Below are 22,927 nucleotides of genomic sequence, written 5' to 3'. Positions count from 1 at the left end.
TCCTGGCAGGACCTGCGGATCTGTGGAGAGAGGTGCCCACGGAGCAGGTTTTCTGGCAGGACTTGTGACCCCGTGGGGGACCCACGCTGGAGCAGTGTGCTCCTGAAGGACTGCACACCGTGGAAAGGACCCATGCTGGAGCAGTTCGTGAAGAACTGGGGCCCGTGGGAAGGGCCCACGTTGGAGAAGTTCGTGGAGGACTGTCTCCCGTGGGAGGGACCCCACGCTGGAGCAGGGAAGAGTGTGATGAGTCCTCCCCCTGAGGAGGATGAAGCGGCAGAAAACAACGTGTGATGAACTGACCGTAAACCCCATCCCCGTCCCCCTGTGCCGCTGGGGGGGTTGGTAGAGAAGCCGGGAGTGAAGTTGTGCCCGGGAAGAAGGGAGGGGTGGAGGGAAGTTGTTCTGAGATTTGGTTTTATATCTCATTACTCTACTCTGGTTGATTTGTAATAAGTGAGTTAATTTTCCCCAAGTTGAGTCTGTTTTGCCCGTGACGGTAAGTGGTGAGTGATCTCTCTCCTGTCCTTATCTCGACCCACAAGCTCTTTGTTATATTTTCTCTCCCCTGTCCAGCTGAGGAGGGGGAGTGATAGAACGGCTTTGGTGGGCACCTGGCAACCAGCCAGGGTCAACCCGTCACAGCACCACGCAGCCGCTCACTCATTTCCTCCCACCCAGTTGGATGGGGGAGAGAATCGGAAAAAAAGGTAAAACTCGTGGGTTGAGATAAGAACGGTTTAATAGAACAGAAAAGAAGAAACTAATAATGATAATGATAACACTAATAAAATGACAACAGTAGTAATAAAAGGACTGGAATGTACAAATGATGCGCAGTGCAATTGCTCACCACCCACCAATCGATGCCCAATTAGTCCCCAAGTGGCGATTCCCCTGCCCCCACTCCCCCCAGTTTATATACTAGGCATGATGTCACATGGTATGGAATACCCCATTGGCCACTTCGGGTCAGGTGCCCTGGCTGCGTCCTGTGCCAACTTCTTGTGCCCCTCCAGCTTTCTTGCTGGCTGGGCATGAGAAGCTGAAAAATCCTTGACGTTAGACTAAACATTACTTAGCAACAACTGAAAACATCAGTGTTTTCAACATTCTTCTCATACTGAACTCAAAACATAGCACTATACCAGCTACTAGGAAGACAATCAACTCTATCCTACCTGAAACCAGGACAAACCCAAACCCCTGTTGCCAATACCAGCTCCGCAGCCAACTATTTACCTGCATTATCAGTGCCCTGCTCCTCACACCCTTTCCCCTCACCAGCAGGATAGAGGAGAACACCACCTGGGCCCCCATGCCCCTTACTACCGCCCCCCAGAGCTCTGTAGTTGCTTTTGATACTCTCCAGTTTGCCCCTGGCTGTAACATTTGTGCCCACATGGAAGAACAGCAGGGGGTGGTAATCAGAGGGTCATACGAGCTTTGGCATTCCCTCTACAACATCCTGGATCCGGGTCCCCACCAGGCAGCAAACCTCTCTAGATGACAGGTTGGGTTGACAGATGGATTCCTCTGTCCCCCTCAGCGGGGATGACTTGCTGCTTCTTCTTGGTGGTCTTGCATGGTTTGGGGGTCAGGTGTCCCAGATCCTTTGCTTGAAGGCACATCTGGCTCCTTTTCAGTTTTGCAGCCTAGGGCTTGGAGGGCTTCATCTGCCATCTGAAGCTCCACCTGCATTGAAGCCTCTACCCTAGCAGGGACAGCTGCTCCAACACGTGCTGGGGAAAACTGCCCTGTGGTGAGTCACCACTATAGCTGAGACTGTTTACACTGGTACGAATTCAGCTGAGGTCCCCTTCTTTGAGCCTTTTCACTTTGTTGGTATGACTAGAAGATAGCAGGTTTTAATGCATGACAAACTGACTTCATTACACTTGTCATTAAAAAACCCCTTTTGTTTGAAAGGTATATGGTGGAGGGAAGTAGAGAATTGCAGGTGTTTTCTTCTGAGTCCTGGTTTCAGCTGGGATAGAGTTAATTGTCTTCCTAGTAGCTGGTACAGTGCTATGTTTTGAGTTCAGTATGAGAATAATGTTGATAACACTGATGTTTTCAGTTGTTGCTAAGTAATGTTTAGTCCAACGTCAAGGATTTTTCAGCTTCTCATGCCCAGCCAGCAAGAAAGCTGGAGGGGCACAAGAAGTTGGCACAGGACACAGCCAGGGCAGCTGACCCAAAGTGGCCAACGGGGTATTCCATACCATGTGATGACACATCTAGTATAGAAACTGGGGGAGTGGGGGTGGGGGGGGATTGCTGCTCGGGGACTAACTGGGCGTCGATCAGCAGGTGGTGAGCAATTGCACTGCGCATCATTTGTATATTCCAATCCTTTTATTATTACTGCTGTCATTTTATTAGTGTTATCATTATCATTATTAGTTTCTTCTTTTCTGTTCTATTAAACCGTTCTTATCTCAACCCACGAGTTTTACCTTTTTTTCCGATTTTCTCCCCCATCCCACTGGGTGGGGGGGGAGTGAGTGAGCGGCTGCGTGGTGCTTAGTTGCTGGCTGGGGTTAAACCACGACATTCTGTTGAATGATAGTTCACTCCATGGAAGTTAGATTCAAAGACTGTCTGATAGAGAAATTGCACACTGTAATTGCATAGAAACTTGTATCAGTCGAAGTAATTCAAATTTAGATGTTGCATATATGCAGAATGTATTTTAAGTTAGAAGTTAATGTGTTGATAAATTACACTACAGTTTATGTACCACATTGCTTAATGATCTTTTTTAGGGCTTTCAACATTATAACTATTTTTCTTCACTTAGTCTGGTGCAATTTTCCCTAATTTAGGTTTGAGGCTGAAGTTAGGGGTAGGGGAAGAGAATTTAAGAACACCCTAGTGCTGATGATTTAGAGTACTCATTAGGCTTTTAGCTTTGGATGTTGAGGAGTGAAGCAGTTGAGTTGTTGCAGTGCAGAAACAGATTTGAGCTCTGGAAACCTGTACTTGGCTCTAGACAGTATGCGGTACACACTTCTCTGTGCTACATGCTCAGATACGATGACACATTTAAAACAAGTCACATATGAATCACTGAAAGAAATGTTTGATTGGTAAAATGTTTTTGTGCCTGAATTTTAGGTGGCAGAGGAATAGCTCCATTAAAAATTTGTCTTTCACATCGTTTTAAGTATTTCATTCTGACTGTATCAAGTTAAATCACTACTAGCTTAAAACTGTAAATTGTTTGTCCTTGTACATGTTGCAAAGTATTTTAAAACAATTCTTTTTAGGAACAGATAGTATTACCAGGCAGGAATCTAGAGAGGAGAAAAAAAATCTGTTAACTCTGAGCACTTTCCAGGGGAGTCATTTTTTAAAGATTTTTGAGAGCATGGAAGACAATTGTATGCTGGTATGAACAATATATTTCCACCAAATAAAAAATGGCTTGCTTGTCATTACACCAGGACCCAGTTTGCTTGTGGTTTTCTTTGTTGTTTTTTTTTTTTATTTTAATTTTTTTTCCTTTTCATAATGGTAACAAGCTGAGGTTGGGAATATACTGAAAGGACACATACAAATACTGGTAATACTGCAAATGGTGTTGAACTAACAGGTTTTGATCTTGACTGGAGAATTATGGTTTACAATGAATGTTTCAGCAAAGCAAATTAGTTGACTCTATTTTTCTTCCTTTTCCAGGCTCAAATTTAAATCGCTGTGGATTCAGAGGCTCTTCATATTTAGGGATGCCATTCAATCCATCCAAGGTTAGTTAAGTGTTGGGGAAAAAGATTTTCAATTAAGCAGTAAATGATCATGTGTCTTTTTTATAATATTACCTACAGAATTGTGGAAATCTGGGAAACAGGGTTTTTTTGCACTGTTAGTATACTGAAACAATTGAAGAGATTTTAAAAAAACGTGCAGTACTCTTAAAATGGTACTGCTTGTGTTTCTGGGGGCAGTGACATAGAAACTGTGGCTTCTCTTAGTGCACTTATCTGATCTATAATTGGGGAGGGGAAACTTCTCCAGGTCAACAACTGTCTGTGGACCTGGAAGTGAAGGGCAGAACAGCTCTGTATCAGGTAGTACAGCACATGCTGTTCTTCAGTGTTCCTCTTCCTTTGATGAAATATGGGGTGGTTTGATTGTACCTGGTATCCATTCAAAAAGGCAAGGCTCTGCTCATCCCAGTCTGTGGTGGAAGATCATAAGAGAGGATGCTTTTAAACCTATGGAACTTGCGGAGGCACAGGACAACACACACAGACCAATGTGATCAGGTGAAGTCCACTTTACTAGAGCATCAGACATCATTTTATACATTAGTTACATCTGTACATGCGTTTAGCTATTTTACTATTGGTTGCACACATTATTCACGCACTGTCCACGCGTCTAGTTACACTTAATGATTGGTTATATCAACACTGTACACGCGCATAAACATAAAACATAATTGGTTATACTAACTAAAACATGCGAGACTTGTCTCAGTCTAATTGGTCAAGATAAACTGCCGAGTTGAGGTTGTTTGTGCCAAGTTCTCTTTATCGTGGAATGCGCACCTGTGTTTTTTCTAATTGGTATCTTTCTTATTTTTGTCTTCTGTTTATTCTGTTCAAGGCCTTCTAAAGGCGTCTGGAATGCTCTTGTGACCATTAGCTAAAAATGTTTCACAACAGGAACTGAGGTTCAAGAGAATTAAGTCTGTATAGGAAAAGAAAATGTCCTTAATACAGGGGAGAAAGGAGGTGAACAGAGGCTGCTAAAGATGATACAGAAGGCCTGATAGGGTTGGAAGATGGAAATAGGGGCCAGTGTGCAGGAAGGATTGTGAAAAAGATATAGAAGTTCTGTGCTGTGTTTGAGGATGAAAAGGCAAATCTCCTCACTAAAGAGTAGATGAAACATCTGAAGAGCCCTAAATCATGACCAAGTATTTGATTTTTCTAGAGGACAGATAACAAGAAAATTTTAGATATGAGTTTATGAATACTGGGATATGAAATTGAAAGCAAGGATGGACATCTGATATGGTTATGACTGTAGATGAGTGTGAAAATGCTTGAACTAGCTCGAATATGAAGGTAGTACAGCATCTTGTTTTGACCTAATTTTTATTTATTCTAACAGCACAGCTTTACGTTTCTGAGTAGCTTGTGGGAATGTTAATCTACTCTAGAGTAATAACCACTTAATGCCTCTTCTTGTCAGCGAAGTATTTATAGTAGTAATATTTAGAAGTTATGCTTTATAACAAGGGAAAAAATAATTATAAAGACAATTCTGTATGTCTCTACATCAGGTGCTACAGCAGTGTGTGACAGACAAGGTAATATCTCTCTTGGTTTGCTTTGGTATTTACCCCTTTTTACACTAGAGATGGTGTCTGCAGTGAGCTTCAATTGTAGCAGTAAGATGAATTAATCATCTGTTTTAATTGGAATTCACCTCAGTGACAATCCTACCTCCAACTGGGCTTGAAGGAAAGAAGGAAATCTTCTGCTTAAAACAAAATCTAAAACAATTTGGGATCTCTACTGGTGACTTATTGGGATACTTTATTAAAAAATAAAGCTTAAAGGCAAAACAGCAGACTATAATTTCAGTATGGTGGTAGTTTAAAAAAAAAAAAGTTTTAATCGGAAAGAAGCTGGTTGTCTTCCTTTTGATAAGTCACCTAAAGAAGTTGAGGTTGTAAGGCTATTATTGTGGTATAATTGTTATAAAATTAATAAAGACATAATTTTTCAAAGCAAGATAATAAAAATGTATCAGTCATGTTTTCCCAAAGGTCTGGTGGATCAGTGCCATGCCATGTAGTACATTAAAAGGAGTATATACTTTTGGAAAACTTTTTCAAATCTTCCCCAGTGCATAAAGCTTGAAGAATCAGTTTTGCCACGATAGTCAGCTGTTAGTCTCCACTCCCCATTAGACTTTTGCACTGGCCATATGGGACTATTAAAGGGTGAGCGAGTTTTGCTGATCACTCCTTGGCTCTCCAGGCGACAAATCAACTTGTGGATGGGAATCAGAGAGTCTCAGTTGGTGCGATATTGCCGCCGGTGCACCGTTGTGGTAGCAATTGGCACTCTTTCTTCAACCCCAGCAACCCCTCAACCGAAGGGTCTTGAGAGAGACCAGGCAGGGTAGACAGCTGTTCAATTCCCTCCGTCTCCAAGGCAGCTATACCAAAAGCCCACCGATACCGCTTTGGGTCCTTAAAATACCCTCTCCTGAGGTAGTCTATGCCAAGGATGCATGGAGCCTCTGGACCAGTCACAACGGTGTTTTTGTGCCACTCATTCCCAGTTAGGCTTACTTTCAGCTTCCAATACAGTTAACTCTTGGGATCCCCCTGTCACACCAGAAATACAGATGGGTTCTGCCCCTTTATAACTTGATGGCATTAGAGTACACTGTGTGCCGGTGTCTACTAGAGCCTTGTACTCCTGTGGGTCTAACATGCCAGGCCATCGAATCCACACTGTCCAATAGACCCGGTTATACCTCTCCTCCACCTGGCTGGAGGCAGGGCCCCTCTAATTCTGGCCAGAGTATCCATTACCCCACTTCTCGTAAATTTGGCTCAGAAGTCCCTTCAAGAGGATCAGAAGTAAGATCAGCCCTTCTACTGTCTTTGGAAACTGGAGTGGCATTTTTCCTGGGAGAATCCCCTTTTGTGGTGTTTTTTCCTCGCAATTCACATACCCTTGCATCTAGGACCGAGGTGGGTTTTCCATCCCATTTCCTCATGTCCTCTTCATGATCACATAGGTAAAACCACAGGGCACCTCGCGGTGTGTACCTTCTATATTCTTTCTCTTGGGCAGAGGAACGCTCAGCCCTAATAGCTGAGACATTGGTCTGTACAGGTGGGGAGTAGGACATATCCTCTTTGAATTGCTAGAAATCCCGGGACAGCCTCTCCACAGCCGAAATGCAGGCTTGTAGGGAGGAGGAGAGATTTTCTTTGTATTGCCGGAGTTGGTGAGCCATTTCATCCACCGTCGGTGCCTCTTTGTCTTTCCAGGTCATTATTGCCAGTGGGCTGGGATAGGATGATGGCGCGCTCCGTACAAACTTCCGCCACATGGGTCGTGTGCATTGGACTTCGTCTGGATCTTTGGGCAATTGTGGGTTGTTTGGGTCATAATAAATTGTCTCTAGCATGGCTAATTCCCTCAGATATTGGATACCTCTCTCCATGGTGGTCCACTTGCCTGGTTGACATATAACATCGTCCTTGAAGGGGTACCTTTCCTTCACGCTTGACAGGAGTCGCCTCCAGAGGCTGAGGGCTTGTCCCCCTTTTCCAATTGCCTTGTCAATGCCACCTTCCCTGGCAAGCGATCCCAGCTGCTTGGCTTCCCTGCCTTCTAATTCCAAGCTATTAGCCCCATTGTCCCAGCATTGGAGCAGCCAGGTGATAATGTGCTCACCTGGATGATGGCTGAAATCTTTTTGCATACCCCACAGTTCACTCAGGGATAGGGATCGGGTGATTACCTCTGGTTCTGCCTCTTCCTCCTGTTCTCGTGATGACCCTGGTTCACCTTCATCCTTCGCTAAGCAAACTGATTTTTTTGTATGTTTCTTCTTCTGTATGGGGGCAACTGATAGCGGTACGGGTTGGTTCTCTGGTTCAGCTGTAGTGCCTGTCGCCGGGGTTGGAGGGGCTGCAGTGCCTGTCGCCTTGTTGTTAGATCCAGAGACCTTCTCTTCCCCTTGAGGGTACTGAGTGGTGTTGAACAGGGCTCGATAGGCATGGGCCAGGCCCCAGCACGTTGCAGTGATTTGTGTCTCTCTGGAGTTGCCAGGGTGACAGCATGCTTTTTCCAAATATTTTATTAGTTCTTCTGGATCGTGCACTTGTTCAGGGGTGAATTTCCAAAACATTGGAGGTGCCCGCTGTCCTAGGTACTTGCCCATTCTACCCCACACACCCTGCCACTCATAATTATCCAGCCTCGGGGCAGACCTCTGGGTGATCTTCTTAAATAGTTGTTTAACCTTAAACAAGAGCTGAACCACATTCAGGAGCATGCTAGTTCCTAGCAAGAGGACCACGCTGGTTTCAACATCCCAAGGGTATTCAAATTTTTCCAAATTCTCAAACGCTATTGTAATTAGACTGGAGGAGAAGGGAAAGCAGAAGAAAGGTGTCCCGCCCATAGATTGGCTCTCCGAGGAGGAGAGGTAAAGGGTGTAATTATTAATAGTTTCCCACAGATGCCTCCCGAAGTATAGAGGTGACGACAATGCTGAGTACAAATACTGGATTAGTCCCATGACCGATAATTTTATCATACCATAAGCCAATATTACACAGTACATCAAAGCGAAAGCCTTAATCCACCTCCCACGGATGATAAGCAGCAGCACAGGGACTACATACAGCAAGTGAGGTGATACATAACAGAACTTTAAAAATGAGTGCCACATCTCTAAGAGCTCATAAACCTACATTATGACTAGCGACTATTAAACTAATATAATGAATGCTTGTAACAAATTCGTTTTAACATGCCCTGGTCAGGTTTGTCTTTATCTCAACCCTTTGTGCCCCACGTTGGGTGCCAAAATGGAATGTCGTGGTTTAACCCCAGCCAACAACTAAGCACCACGCAGCTGCTCACTCACTTCCCCCCCCACCCAGTGGGATGGGGGAGGGCATCAGGAAAAAAAAGGTAAAACTTGTGGGTTGAGATAAGAACAGTTTAATAGAACAGAAAGGAAGAAACTAATAATGATAATAATAATAACAATAATAAAATAACAATAATAATAATAAAAGGATTGGAATGTACAAATGATGCACAATGCAATCGCTCACCACTCTGAACCAATGCCCAGTTAGTTCCCGAGTAGCAATCCCCGCCCAGGCCAACTCCTCCCAGTTTATATACTAGATGTGATGTCACATGGTATGGAATATCCCTTTGGGTCAGCTGCCCTGGCTGCGTCCCCTCCCAACTTCTTGTGCCCCTCCAGCCTTCTGGCTGGCTGGGCATGAGAAGCTGAAAAATCCTTGCCTTAGTATAAACACTACTTAGCAACAGATGAAAATATCAGTGTGTTATCAACATTCTTCTCATACTGAACCCAAGACATAGCACTGTACCAGCTATTCGGAAGAAAGTTAACTGTATCCCAGCTGAAACCAGAATGTGGGCCTTTATTCCATGAAGCCAGACTACAGCTAGCACAAATTCTGAAATGCACATAGTGTCGTCACTGGGACTTCAGCACTAATTGTTCTGCTCTCCAGACAGATTCCTGTTGCACTGCATTACTCCTTAATTTAGACATAACCTTAGTGGGTCACATTCATTTCCTGTGTGTGTTTAGTCTAAATGTTTCACAGTCCATAGGCAGTTTAACACCGTTCTTGTTCCTCATTTTTGAGATTTTAACTGGTGTCTGTCTTAAAATAATTTTGGTTACCTGTGTGTCATTGGCCCATGAAGCTCATGGTTTGAGATGATGGCAGCAGCGTTTTGGGTTTTTTTTTGGTTTGGTTTTTATGACTAGCCTAAGAATTGGATTACTTGTTGCTGCTATTCCTTTGGTCTGCAATGTCTATGAAGCAGAAATAGATCAATTTAACCAGAAGTAGCTTTATTCATAGTACAGAACTTAATCAGCAGCTTATTTTAACCAAGCATGAAGGTGCCCATTTAAAATCAGTTGCTTTGACTATGGTGTCTTTGATAAATTCAGAGTAGACTTTTACGCCGTGTCTGAATTACTTTGTCCTACGTAGCAGACGTGGTTTAACAATGGGTTTTTCTATTAAATACACATAATGTTTAAATGCCTTTGATATCCAACATAAGTCAAGAAACTTAAAAGTCAGCAGTCTTGTAGTTCAGGTATTTTTCTTGCATTTCATTTACATACAGAAAAAAAAGTGCACTTTTGTACTTGAAAACATTTTATTGGGGGGAGATGAAATTATTTTTACCTTAAACAGTCACTTCTGTAGTCTCAAGGGTACAAAAATAGAATTTGCAGTTGGAATGTACTATGTTTCTAGATATTCCTGAAGAGGGCTTTTTTGTTGTTGTTGGGTTTTGTTTTCTTTTTTTTTGGGTGGTGGGTTTTTTTTTTTTTCCCTTTTCTTTCAAGAATTCAGAGACCTATGCCAGAAAAAGCATTTGGGAGCTTCTGAGGAGGGTTCATCTTTGCTTATGTAAGTTTGAATTTTAAAGTTACTTTAGAAAAAAAAAAAATGAAGTCCTTCTTCAAGTGCATATGATCATTTTTTCTATAGTTTGGTAAAGGGAAGGAATGTTGTTAGATAATTTTGAAAAATATTTTAAATATTAAAAAAACAAACCCTCCAAAAACCTAAGCCCTGCTCAAGGTTATCTAGCTCAATACAAGGGTATACATACGTGTAATGGAGCCATTGATTAGTCTTACTTTAATCACAAAAGACTTTCTCCCATCCATACAAATTTTGGAAGCATTAGCAACTATCTTACAAAACCTTTAAAACTTCTTGTAATCTTTTCCTTTTGGAAAAAATATTTAACTTATACTTTGTGGCATAAAATTGTCACAGGACCAGTTTCTACAAATTTAATGACTTCCCATTTAATTTTTTACCTCTTTATATGCAAAAAAAGGTAAATTTTTTCTTTTTTTGTCTGGAATATCTAGTTCTTCTAAATGATGTCCCCTCAAAGAAATCCTGTTATTCGGGCCCAGGTGTGTTAGTTGAATTAGCGTGTGAAGTATATATTGTTATGTGTAGGTAAAACATAGTATGTGATGAGTTGTATCATGACAAGCTTGAAATAATTCCATGGAGCCTAGAGCAGACTAGGAGATAAATTGAATTCTAGTGCACTTAAAATTTGAACAAATTATATTTGTTTTACATGAAAAAAAAAGAAAAAAGCATGTATGGTAAACAAAGATCTGTTAGGCTCTCAAAAACTCCCAAAACCCTAGAGTAAGTTTACATGTGAAACTTCATCTTGGCCTTTGTGAGTATGCTTTGTAATAATTTGTTTATATGATCTCATACTTGATTCTGAATCTTCTGTGTTTAATTTTATTGAAATATTTTATAGTTTGCTAGTAGGGGTGGAGCACAAAGTTTTATACACCTCAGGGGTTGCTGAAATCCTGTATTTGGAAAAACAGTATGCTACCCACACATGTTGAAATGTTTGCATGGAAAAGAAAGAGGAGATAAAATTTGTACATTGTCTAGATACTGTAGGGATTGATACTGTTTTGTTGGGGGGCTGTTATTTTGTATCATGAGCATACATATGTGCTTCTAACACTTCTGTAATCTGTTTTTATTGCAGCAAATAACAGTGTAAAAGAAATACCTGCATTCACACAAAAAATAAAGACCCAGTTATTTTAATATGTTTGTAGGCTACCAAAGCTTTGCAGACAATATGGATGTGTGTGTATATAGAAAAGTACAATTTAGAGAAAGCAGGAATTTTCAGTTACTTTGTGTTGACACAGTGTGAAAAATTGCCACTTAAAGGGGAATATTCTTTTGAGATTTACAGATGCCTTAGAAAATTTATTGAATATCCAAGCACCTTCATAGTAGTTGACATTTGGATAGAATTTCTGTAACCATGGTTTTAAAAACTCAAGCCTGAATTTCCTTAGCGTGATTCTCATTTGCTTAGTAAATATAATCTTCCTCTGGAAATAAATAGAATTTTCAAAATTAAAATTGAACTGTTTCACTATATCTACTCTGCTCTTGTGAGACCCCACCTGGAGTACTGCATCTAGCTCTGGGGGTCCCCAGAGCATCAAGAAAAAGAAGAAATCTTGAAGGAGAAAGAATTCAGAAAAAATGCTCAAGAAAATGTCTTTGTCTTGAAGAAGCTCAGAAGCAAAAAGCAGAAGAAAGGAAAAGACCTTATTGTGGCCTTTCAGTACTTAAAGGGGGCTTATAAGAAAGATGGAGAAAGACTTTTTACCAGGGACTGTAGTGACAGGACAAGGAGCAATGGTTTTAAATTGACAGAGAGTAGATTTAGATTGGACATAAGGAAGACATTTTTTACGATGAGGGTGGTGGGACACTGGAACAGGTTGCCCAGAGAAGTTGTGGATGCCCCATCCCTGGCAGTGTTCAAGGCCAGGTTGGATGGGGCTTTGAGCAACCTGATCTAGTGATCATCTAAGTTGGACCTAGATAATCTTTAAAGGTCCCTTCTGACCCAAACCATTGTATGATTCTGTGTTTGGAAACTTAGTTTTCTTCATAGTTGCTGATGTGACTTTTTGTAGGTGGTTGGTACTAAATATCGAAGAACCTTTCCAGATTTTTTTCATCTGCTAATGTGTGTCATGTATTTCATTTGACAAAATATGTGAGAAGAATTTTTAGCTACTGAGCTGGGACACTGAGAATCCTTTAGAGCCAGAATTGGTTCAAATTTGGATTTTCAGGAGAGACTTGCTTTGTTTAAAAGTAAATTAATTGATTACATGAAACTGAAGACTTTTCTGTGACAGAGCAAGTTTGTATCACTCTCTCTATATGGATCTTTAGAGTGAAAATCTACATTTCAAATGTGTTGATACATCACAAGGGTTAAGCTGCTTATAATAAAATTATGGTATGATAGGCCAAGTCGTTCCTTCAGAGATTAGAGCCTGTCATCCACCCAAGAAAAACTTGTTTCACAACTGCAATAGTTCTCCAATCCATTTGAGTATGCAGTTGTCCTCCATCTATGGGGTGCCCCGTGGGGAAGTGTGTCTGGGGACCGGGGAGCATGCAGGGGAAGAGAGAGTGATGGGAGCACTGGCTCAGGGACAGGAGTGGGAGCCAGCTATGACTGCTGAAGTTTTTGCCCCACTTCTTGACAGAGACCCTGGGGCCAGAAATGAGGGAGAGGAGGGGTGGCTCTTGGCACTCCCCTGTTCCCCTTCTCTGTTGTGTAGCTAGAGCCTTTTCAGTGCTGTTGCAGCCACTTTCACCTTGTTTTGTGCCTGCCTACCGCAATGTGATTCCTAGTGTGAGAACAGTGGGCAATAGGTATTTTATCCTAGCTTCTTATTTAAAATAACGTTTTCTGGCTTGGGAAACAAGCATGATTTGGCCTGAAAAATACTGTGTACCCATAACATAATCTCATTTAACTTTTTTTTGTACTGCTTTTTGCATGTGTTTTTAATATGAATTGCAAATAAAAATGACAATTGACATAATCCTAGTAAAATGTGCTTTAAAAACTTGTCTGTCTTTGCTGCTCAGTACAGAAATAGCTCTTTTATCCTCTTTAAGAAAAAAAAAAGTCATCTTCCAGTTGTTCCAAGTTGATCCATCCTCAGTACCATCCTAAGTATCCAAAGTCATCTTGTTACATGTGGTTTGTGTTGTCATGCATCGGTACAGTCCAGCATGTACCTATAAAATATCACAAGGAAAAATAATAATTTTAGGACAGCTGTATCAATCTCCTCCTTTTTGGTTTTGTACCATGTAACTAGTCAACATTTAACTCTCATTTTAGCTTCCTAGTTGACTTTATTTGTTATACAAATAGTTTTGTTTAAACTCTGATTATTTTTTTATAATATAGATGAAAGTAGATGAGGAGCTAATTTGTTTTCCCTTCAACTGACAGAGAGATTACCAATAATCCCTCACACTACTTTCTACTTGTAGATCATTAAGTTCTAAAATTTTTGCAAAAGGAGCCTGTAGAGGTATGACTATTTAACAGAGAGTTCCCCTGGCTGCCAGGGAACTAATGCCCAGTAGTATGTCACAATAAACTTAGATATGGTTCAGCACATTTGATTCTTTTTGCTTAACTCTTGCATGAATATCAGTGTTGGCATAGTCCTGTTCCAAAGCTTCCTACTGATGAGCTGTTTACAAGTGTAGCAGAGCTGTGCAGTAATTTAGTTTCATCCAGAAAAGTTGAGTGGGATGTGTTCAGTCTAGCCATAATTAGTGAAGGAAAATGAACTTTGCTTATCTCTTTAATAATAAAAAATGAATATGTGATTGTAATATAAGTTCTTATGATGTGGGTTTTTTTTCTTTCTTTCTTTCTTTTTTCCCTTAAGGGTCCTGGTATGTCTCATCCCTATGATAGTGGGCACATAGCAATGACTTACACAGGTCTTTCATGTCTGGTTATTCTTGGAGATGATTTAAGTCGAGTAAATAAAGATGCCTTACTGGCAGGACTGAGAGCTCTCCAGCTGGAGGATGGAAGGTAAAAGATATAAAATATCTTACAACTCTCTGGAAGGTTAATAGAAAACCCAAGTGTAGAATTGAACATAATACATACTTTTATGAAAATAGTTGTATAATATTTTCTTTCTATCAGAAAATATTTTGGTGGGGATAAGCAATAGAACAACATGCTAGTTTACAGGACCAAAGAGCACTTTATGTCCAGAGTTGCTTTCATACTGAAGAATGATGATGTTTGCTTACAGCTGTGTACTTAGATTTTACTGAATATCATTTTTTAAAGAGTACTTTAAGAAATGCATAAACTATAGAAATCTTATTCCTGAAGAAATTATGTTTCACTTCATAATGAAATTGCTGTCCCCATTTACTAGCTATGAAAGCCTTTGTTTTGGTCAAATGGCTTTGTATTGCCTAGAAGTCTCCTATAATTAAAACTTTTTTTTTAAATGGAGCATAACTATTAAAATGCAGTGTTATATGTGTAGGTTTTTAAAAAAAAAAACAACCCAAAACCAAACACCTCCCCCCTCTAGAATGTTCTAAATGTAAGTAGCAAATATGAACTATATGATCTACAATTTCCTGTTACTTACAGCAACAGACTGACCTTAATGGGCTAATTTCTAATGTATGTATACATGGATTTGTTTGTCTACTTCCATTTGCAGCATCTTCTAGCATGTGGGGGTGCTTTTACCACTGCTGTATGCATTCCTATTATATGTTGTACCATTTTTGTTGTTAAAGTTTATTCAAGAGGAAGGAGTTAGGGATGAGTTGCTCCAAACCCACTAGCATCTTGAAGCGGTTGCTTGTCATCATGCCCAATTACAATAATAAACTGCACACAGTTAACCTGTTCTACATGTTTGTATCATGTATGGTTTTAATGTACAGACTGATACCTCTTATACTTGATCCTGTATTTTGTATTCCCTGCTAAGAGTGCCAGCTAGCCACCAGAGGGAAAGGAGAGTGCTTTGCACCTCTCTGGGGTAGAATTGCTACTTGAGCGGAAGTCAACTTCTAGTATGACAGACATTTTCATACCTATTAAAACAACTTTTACTGCACCAAAGCGGAAAGGATGCACAAAGGCTGGAACCTGACCTAACATCTTGTCCAGATGGAAACAGCAAGCGAGCTGAATGAGGGAAAGAGAAACTTTTCTGGTGTTACCCTACTATAAGTATACTAGACTTACTTTTTATTTCTTCACCTATATCTTCTATTAACTAAAAAAAATGTAATTATATTGTCTCTTTTTAAATGTCATGAATAAATGTGTATATTTGCATTTCTACTTTACCTTGTGTATTGGCTTTGCATGGCAAGGTTTTGGTAGTGGGAAGCTACAGGGGTGGCTTCTGTGAGAAGATGCCAGAAGCTTCCCCTTTGTCCGACAGAACCAATGCCAGCTGGCTCCAAGACGGACCCGCCACTGGCCAGGGGTGAGCCAATCAGCGATGGTGGTAGCGCCTCTGTGATAACATATTTAAGAAGGGGAAAAAAAACCTGCAGCTGGAGACAGAAGTGAGAATATGTGAGAGAAACAAGCCCACAGACACCAAGGTCAGTGAAGAAGGAGGGAGAGGAGGTGCTCCAGGCACTGGAGCAGAGATTCCCCTGCAGCCCGTGGTGAAGACCATGGTGAGGCAGGCTGTCCCCCTGCAGCCCATGGAGGTCCACAGTGGAGCAGATATCCACCTGCAGCCTTTGGAGGACCCCATGCTGGAGCAGGTGGATGCGCCCGAAGGCGTGACCCCATGGAGAGCCCGCACTGGAGCAGGCTCCTGGCAGGACCTGTGGATCCGTGGAGAGAGGAGCCCACGCTGGAGCAGGTTTTCTGGCAGGACTTGTGACCTCGCAGGGGACCCACGCTGGAGCAGTGTGCTCCTGAAGGACTGCACGCCGTGGAAAGGACCCATGCTGGAGCAGTTCGTGAGGAACTGCAGCCCATGGGAAGGACCCACGTTGGAGAAGTTCGTGGAGGACTGTCTCCCATGGGTGGGACACCACGCTGGAGCAGGGGAAGAGTGTGAGGAGTCCTGCCCCTGAAGAGGATGAAGCAGCAGAGACAACGTGTGATGAATTGACTGCAACTGCCATTCCCCGTCCCCCTGCACCGCTCGGGGGAGGAAGTAGAGAAAATCTGGAGTAAAGTTAAGCCTGGGAAGAAGGGAGGGGTGGGGGGAAGGTAATTGATTGGTAATAAATTAAATTAATTTTTTTCCCCAGGTCGAGTCTGTTTTGCCCGTGATGGTAATTGCTGAGTTGTGTCCCTGTCTTTACCTCGACCCATGAGCCTTTTGTTATATTTTCTCTCCCCTGTCCAGCTGAGGAGGGGGAGTGATAAGAGTAGCTTTGGTGGGCACCTGACATCTAGCCAGGGTCAACCCACCACACCTTGGTTTAATGTAATTTGAAGTATCTGGATAACATACAAGGAACTTGTTACCTAAGGATGGGATGAAGTTGTAAACCACAGCACTGGCACATCTTAAGTGTCCTGGTTCCCGAGAATATCCTTTACTACATCCAAGAGTAATGGAGTGGATCCCCATTTGAGCTGCAGAGAGCAGGACCTGGCAACCTTGAGGTTAGGAGAGATGAAACTATCTCCCAGTAGGTGTTGGAGGCTTTTGTATGCAACAAGATGGAGTACATACCTGAATCCCAGGGTCAAAGGGGGAGTGTCACAGTAGTGCTTGAAAGACTGTCCTATGTAAAAATATTCTAACTAGCTCTTTGAACCAAATGGAGGCTTATCAGGAAGCAAATCACAGCATCAGTCATCTTTTTAAGGGTCTCTGAGAGAACACCAGATTGTATCTAGATAATCTAGATATAACAACTTTAAAATCTTTTCAGAGTTTGGAAAGAATCTAACCATTAGAAACAAAAAAAAATGGATTGCAAGTAATTTTCACCATTTATATTAGAAATTGTAATGATAACAATTACATTTATACATACATGGGAATCTGATCCTAAAGTTGGGCAGGAAAGCCATGTGAGCTATGAAGATTTCTAGGGAGGAAAAGAATTCTGCTAAGAATAGTAAATTCTACAATGGTAACTCATACATCAGTGTATACTGTGATACGTGAAAGAATGTAAACATTAACATATTTGGATAAATAAAGACCAGTGTCATGACATTACTGGAAATAAGGTTATCCAAGCCCCTAAATGTTAATAGTTGTATTCATTTTGCTTAGCTTGTTTAGAATCACATATTCTGAAAAGAAAATCTAATGTAGGTTTAGGTTACATTCATGTGAATACTATAAATAGAAGTAACTAACTTATTTTAAAAGGAAAAATAATGCAATTCCTAAAATGCTTTTCATATTTTCTAATGTAATAGGCTATAAAATGTATAATGAAAGAAACCTTTCTTTCAGTTTCTGTGCTGTGCTGGAAGGGAGTGAGAATGATATGAGGTTTGTGTACTGTGCTTCCTGCATCTGCTACATGCTCGATAACTGGTCAGGCATGGATACAAAAAAAGCGGTAGACTACATTAGAAGAAGTATGGTAAGTATTCCCAAAGTGTTATTTCTCAATGCATTTTCAAGTTAATAGCTTTAGTTCTTTACTATGACTAAAAGTCTATCCATCCAAATAGAAATATTACAGTAATTTGTTTCTTTTCTATTCCTACTTCAATGAGTTGAAAATGAAAAGTACATTCCTTTTGTATTTATATTTCATTGTAATGTTTGTACTAGCAAAGTAATCATACTGGTTGTGTACGTTTGCTGCAAGTTAAATTAAATCTCATCTTTTTTCTTTGAAATTCAATTTAAAATTGAAAGCAAGTTTTTAAAAATTGAAGTTCTGATTCCTGAAGGAATAGTATGCTTAGTATGTTGTTGCTTCTGCCCCCCCCCCGCCCCGCCAGTCTTCAGTTTTTGAAAGGCTGATGCTCCATACTTTGAAAGGCTCTTGCTCCATACTAAAGCATTTCTTGTGCTTCAGCACTGTACATACAGTAGTACCCTACATTATGCCTTCATGTACATTAACCATCTTTTGGATTAGAGACAGATTTCATTTATGCACTTCAATTTTGTTTGGAATTATGTATCCATTTTCCCTTTTTAGGCCCAAAAATTGCAGGGCTTTTTAAATGGTTATCTACACTGCACATTTTCCCTTTTTGGCAAAGAAATTTTTACCTAATTCCAGACTTTTAACATATATCACAACTGAAATGAACTCTATGCCCTTTGATTGAAGAAAAAAGTAATAAAAACTGCCTGTATTGAAAAAGCACTGATTTATGCCAAGAGCTTTTTGAGACATAGGTTCAGAATTTAACTAGATTAAAATGGTGGAATGGTCTGATAATAATTTTGCTAATAAACTGATAAATTGTAATGTCTGTAAAAGTGATTTCACTCTAAAGTAACTGGTTTGTGGATTTCTTTCTTTAGTCTTATGAAAATGGCCTGGCACAAGGAGCTGGACTGGAATCTCATGGTAAGAATGTTAACATATGTTATGTTCTATACCCATTTTTAAGACTGGAATTGAGAAATGCTGTAAGAAGTGCAGGGTATGTCATGCTTTTCCTTCTTTTCTGGTTTAAGGAAGTGGGAAGAAGAGGAACAAATCCAAAACATGCCTCAGAATATGATGTCTTCCTCTTAGTTCCAGATTAATATCAGACCAGATGGGCTCTTAATATATCAACTCTGTTATTCTTACCTCATGAACGTTTTGTTGAAAGGCGTTGGCTGTAGTTCTCATCTCTTGCTGACAGAGGCTGTAGTTCTCGTCTCTTGCTGACAGAGCAACCTGTTTCCACATGTACCATTGGTATTTTGTGGATTTATCTGAAGAGATCTTGTGCAATGCACTTGATAATTTCCAGTTTCAGCAGATATCAGTAAAGCCTAGAAACATTTACTCTGCTAGTGGTCAGCATCCATTGGGGGCTCAAATCTTGAAGCTGCAGTTAATTTTTGTAAATAGGTGGTAAGGGATTTTAGGAGCAGTTGCCTCCATGAGTAGCTCCAGCCTAGGACTTCCTCCTGCCTGGTCACTGGAGCCCAGCCCAGTGTGCCTGGGGACCCAGGGTCTCTGCCCAGGCTGAGAGACAGGGCTGCTGCTTTCCTGCTTGCAGGTTCAACCAGTAGCAAAGTTGAGCACCTATCCAAGACACACACACACAGGGGACACACACACACATCTTCTCTGTAAAAAAGATGAAGAAGTGTTCTCAGTTCAGTTAATGTACATCACAGGAAGCTTTCTGGCAGACCACTATATACTGGTTAGGAACATAGTTTTCTTCAAATGTTCTTTTTCATAGATTTAAAGTCAGTCAGATTCATGCGCTGTTCATTGATGACATAAGCCTGCATATTGGAATGAACAAGATTTTATACTATTAATCACATTTGTATTGCTTTTAATGCCTGAGTGTCCCGATCCAATGTCGGGGAAGGTTTCAATATGATCCCAAGAGCGAGATTAAGACACAAACGAGGTCAAATGCCATTTACCCAAAAGAGTTTTTATTATCCAAAGTATCAAAAGTAGAAAATAGCAGCGATAGGATAGAATGGAAGAAAAGGCAGAAATCAAGCAAGCAGTCGGGATAGAGTTGCAAGGATAGTCACCACCATAGATCCAGCAGCGTCCCGTTGGTCCTCAGTCTTCAATTCTTCGGTGGTGGGTGCACACCACGGCTTGTCTCCTCGGTTTTATAGGGCATATTTCAATGATGCATGCACATATGTATTGTTCATGCACTGTTCACACGCTGCAGGTTTCGTCTATCACACGACCTTTGCATGATCAACACCAGAAAACAGTATCTTATCTCAAAGACTACAGTTTCCGTGAGAATGGTAGCCTCCACATTCTTACATGCTTGTTGGCTTCAGCCTGTTTCCTCTCCTGGATGCCTCAGTGGCCTAGTAATTGTCCTTATGGACAGAGGAATGTCCTGCTTAGGCCATCTCAGAGACAAAGGGCTCGAGATAAGCAGTCCACAATTCTTGAGATGAATGGCTTGAGAAGTCTCTCACACCTAACAAGCTTTGAGACAAACAGCTCAAGATAACAATTCAGTCTCTCATGCCACCCCGTGGCTCAAAGATTGCTTCGGGACCCATGGTGGTTTTGAGAAAACATAGCCATATAGAAAAGCCAGAAAAGAGCATTTCATACAATCTGTATTACCGATGGCATGGTTCGACATACAGCACGAATTTGTTTAACACCGTCAGGTGAAACAGTAGTTACAAATTGCATATTAGTTACAACATGTTGAATCAATTGTATAAAACATGGAATGATATATGGTAAGAACAACAACATGGCGAAACCACACAACAAGTATAATAGGATTCGCTTAACCCATGGACCACCAGAGAGCCAGGAAAACATATCAATGTCCCAGCCTTTCCATGTCTGGACAGGAACATGGGCCAGCTTTCCTATTCCTGCGGTAATTTGCTTAACAATTTTCCCGCTGTCATCAATTTTTAAACAACAGTTAGAATCATTTAGTTTACCACAAACACCTCCTTCCTCAGCTAGCAGGTAGTCGAGAACCATGCGATGTTGTAATATTGCTGTTCGCATTTGTGTGGCTTGATCCGCGAATAGATCAAGGGCACGGGCTGTCTCGTTAGTAATGATCTCTAGGACAGCTTGTAACCGGATGATGCGATTTAGATTATAGATAGGTTCTCGAGCACCGCTAACCCACTCATTGGGGTTCCAGGTGGCAGGTCCATAATGTTGTATAATACATTGAGGGGTCCACTCGTCTTTGCCCCAGGTTTGACCACTCCCACCTGCTATAGAGGTATCAATGGATTGCCGATATCGATTGAGATCATCATATACCTTTAACACCCAGTCCATCCCCTTCATCCTCCGGGAGCAGAAAAAACAAGGGGCGAATTACTCCCACATAACACACTCCAGTCCAATTTGCTGGTAGCAGTTTGTAGGCCCGTTGGCCACACACCCAATAGTGACCCTTTAAGGCTCGTGCACCATTTTCAAACCAACTGGTAGGTGTCCGTGGTGATTGGAAATATGTTGAATTACCTACTCCTAGAGGATGATCTGACGGACCGTTCATCAACAACCTGTCCACGGTTTTTCCCACTTCTTCTGTGGTGCCCCAACAGATAGGAAGTCCATCCGGACCTATACTCAAATGTCCCTGACAGTGGTCTTTATTATCACTTGACCACCAAATTTGAGTCCCATCAGGGAGACGAGAATACGTTTTATCAGTGAGTCTGCATTTCCAGGCACCAGAACCACGGTGCCAAAAGCACGTAACATTAAGACGGTTATTAGACTGATTAGCGGAAGACCAAAAATGGGAAAACTGTTTCCTGTGCCCTGTTTGATTCACCCAGGCCCATCCGGGCCAGCGAGGTACAAAATTTGGGGAACTGGAACTCAAGAGGCGACAATATGCCTGGTTGTCCCCTTCTGGCAGTGACACGGCTGCCCTATGGTTTGAACAATCAATTGGTCTACAACCGTCAGTGAGGCAATGGTTGTCATAAGTATAGGTCCAGTTGCACTTGCTATTTCCCATGGGAATACCATCTTTCTGTGTTCGGTTCAGACAATATTCGCCTTGGGCTGGGTATCGTATTGTCCAGGGCTGTGTGTCTTTACCCCAGTAAGAATCATTTTTGACCTCACTGTAATTACTCACTAACCATTTTGGGGAAATAGGGACAGCAGTCCATGGCCAGCTTTCCAAACCTAAGGGCCCACCACATACCCAACAATTAGTCAGATTAAAAGTGTTGGCCACTTGCTGGCCTAGAGCCATAAATTCATTTTGCCACCCCAAGCCAAAGAGGGGGTCACAGGAGTTTCCCCAGATATTAAAGGCAGCGACAATGGTCGACCAAAACAACGTCTGCGGTAGTATGCCAAGCATCCTATAAATATTAACAAAGCAATCACTGATAAAACTACACAGACGATCAACAGCTTCATGTATTCCTTCAGGCAGGCTCCAGAGTCTTCACCTGAAAGAGAAAAGAAAAACAGACTTGGTTTGTTCTAAGGAACCGGAAGCAAATTGTTATTAGAAGGATGGAATAATCCACCTGGTACTGATTTTATGTTCTTTTCCATGAGCATCTTTTGCTTTCCAAGCATATTTATTCATCGGGGTTTCCAGTACCAGAGGTATGGCTCCCACCATGGGGAGTTCAGCTAAGACTGGTGGATACTGTTCCGCACAGAGGCTCTCTGGGCCACCCCGTCAGGGGACAGAGTTTCTGCTAAAACTGTTTTGGTTACTTTAAACGGGCCTCTAAGCACTATAGGCTGCTGTCGAATAGTCCATTCAGCCTCTCTCAAGGCTAAACTGACTACAAACAAATCTTTCTCCCAAGCAGTATATCTTTTTTTCCGCATCCTTAAAACTGCGAGAATAGAACCCAATAGGTCGAGTGGGTCCTTCGGGGCCCTTTTGCCATAAATGTATTGATAGCCCGCTCTTGGCAAATCCCCATTCAATATGGACAGGGTCTGTGGGGTGAATAGGACCAAGAGCTTGATGGGCAGTTGATTCAAAAACTAGCAACTGCAATGCCTCTTCGTGGGGTTTAGTCCATTCCTACTGAGCCCCTTTTCGCAACAAGTCATACAGGGGTCTTGCAATAATTGAAAAATCAGGGATGTTTCCTCCAAAACACAAGTAATCCTAGTACG

General features: G+C 41.5%; 1 protein-coding gene across 1 annotated transcript in view; it reads left to right on the top strand.

Annotated features, from left to right (window-relative positions):
• Positions 1-22,927, top strand: part of LOC115336570 (geranylgeranyl transferase type-1 subunit beta-like) — a 77,233-nt gene that overhangs the window by 33,447 nt on the left and 20,859 nt on the right. The window contains 4 exon segments of the mRNA XM_041121410.1: positions 3,685-3,752; positions 14,071-14,222; positions 17,617-17,749; positions 18,652-18,697. Coding sequence (XP_040977344.1) covers positions 3,685-3,752; positions 14,071-14,222; positions 17,617-17,749; positions 18,652-18,697 — 399 coding nt within the window.

This window comes from Aquila chrysaetos (assembly GCF_900496995.4).
Source record: "Aquila chrysaetos chrysaetos chromosome W unlocalized genomic scaffold, bAquChr1.4 W_unloc_1, whole genome shotgun sequence".
Classification (NCBI taxonomy): Eukaryota; Metazoa; Chordata; class Aves; order Accipitriformes; family Accipitridae; genus Aquila; species Aquila chrysaetos.
Note: the sequence above shows the minus strand (reverse complement) of the source record. Positions and strands in the feature narration are given on the sequence as shown.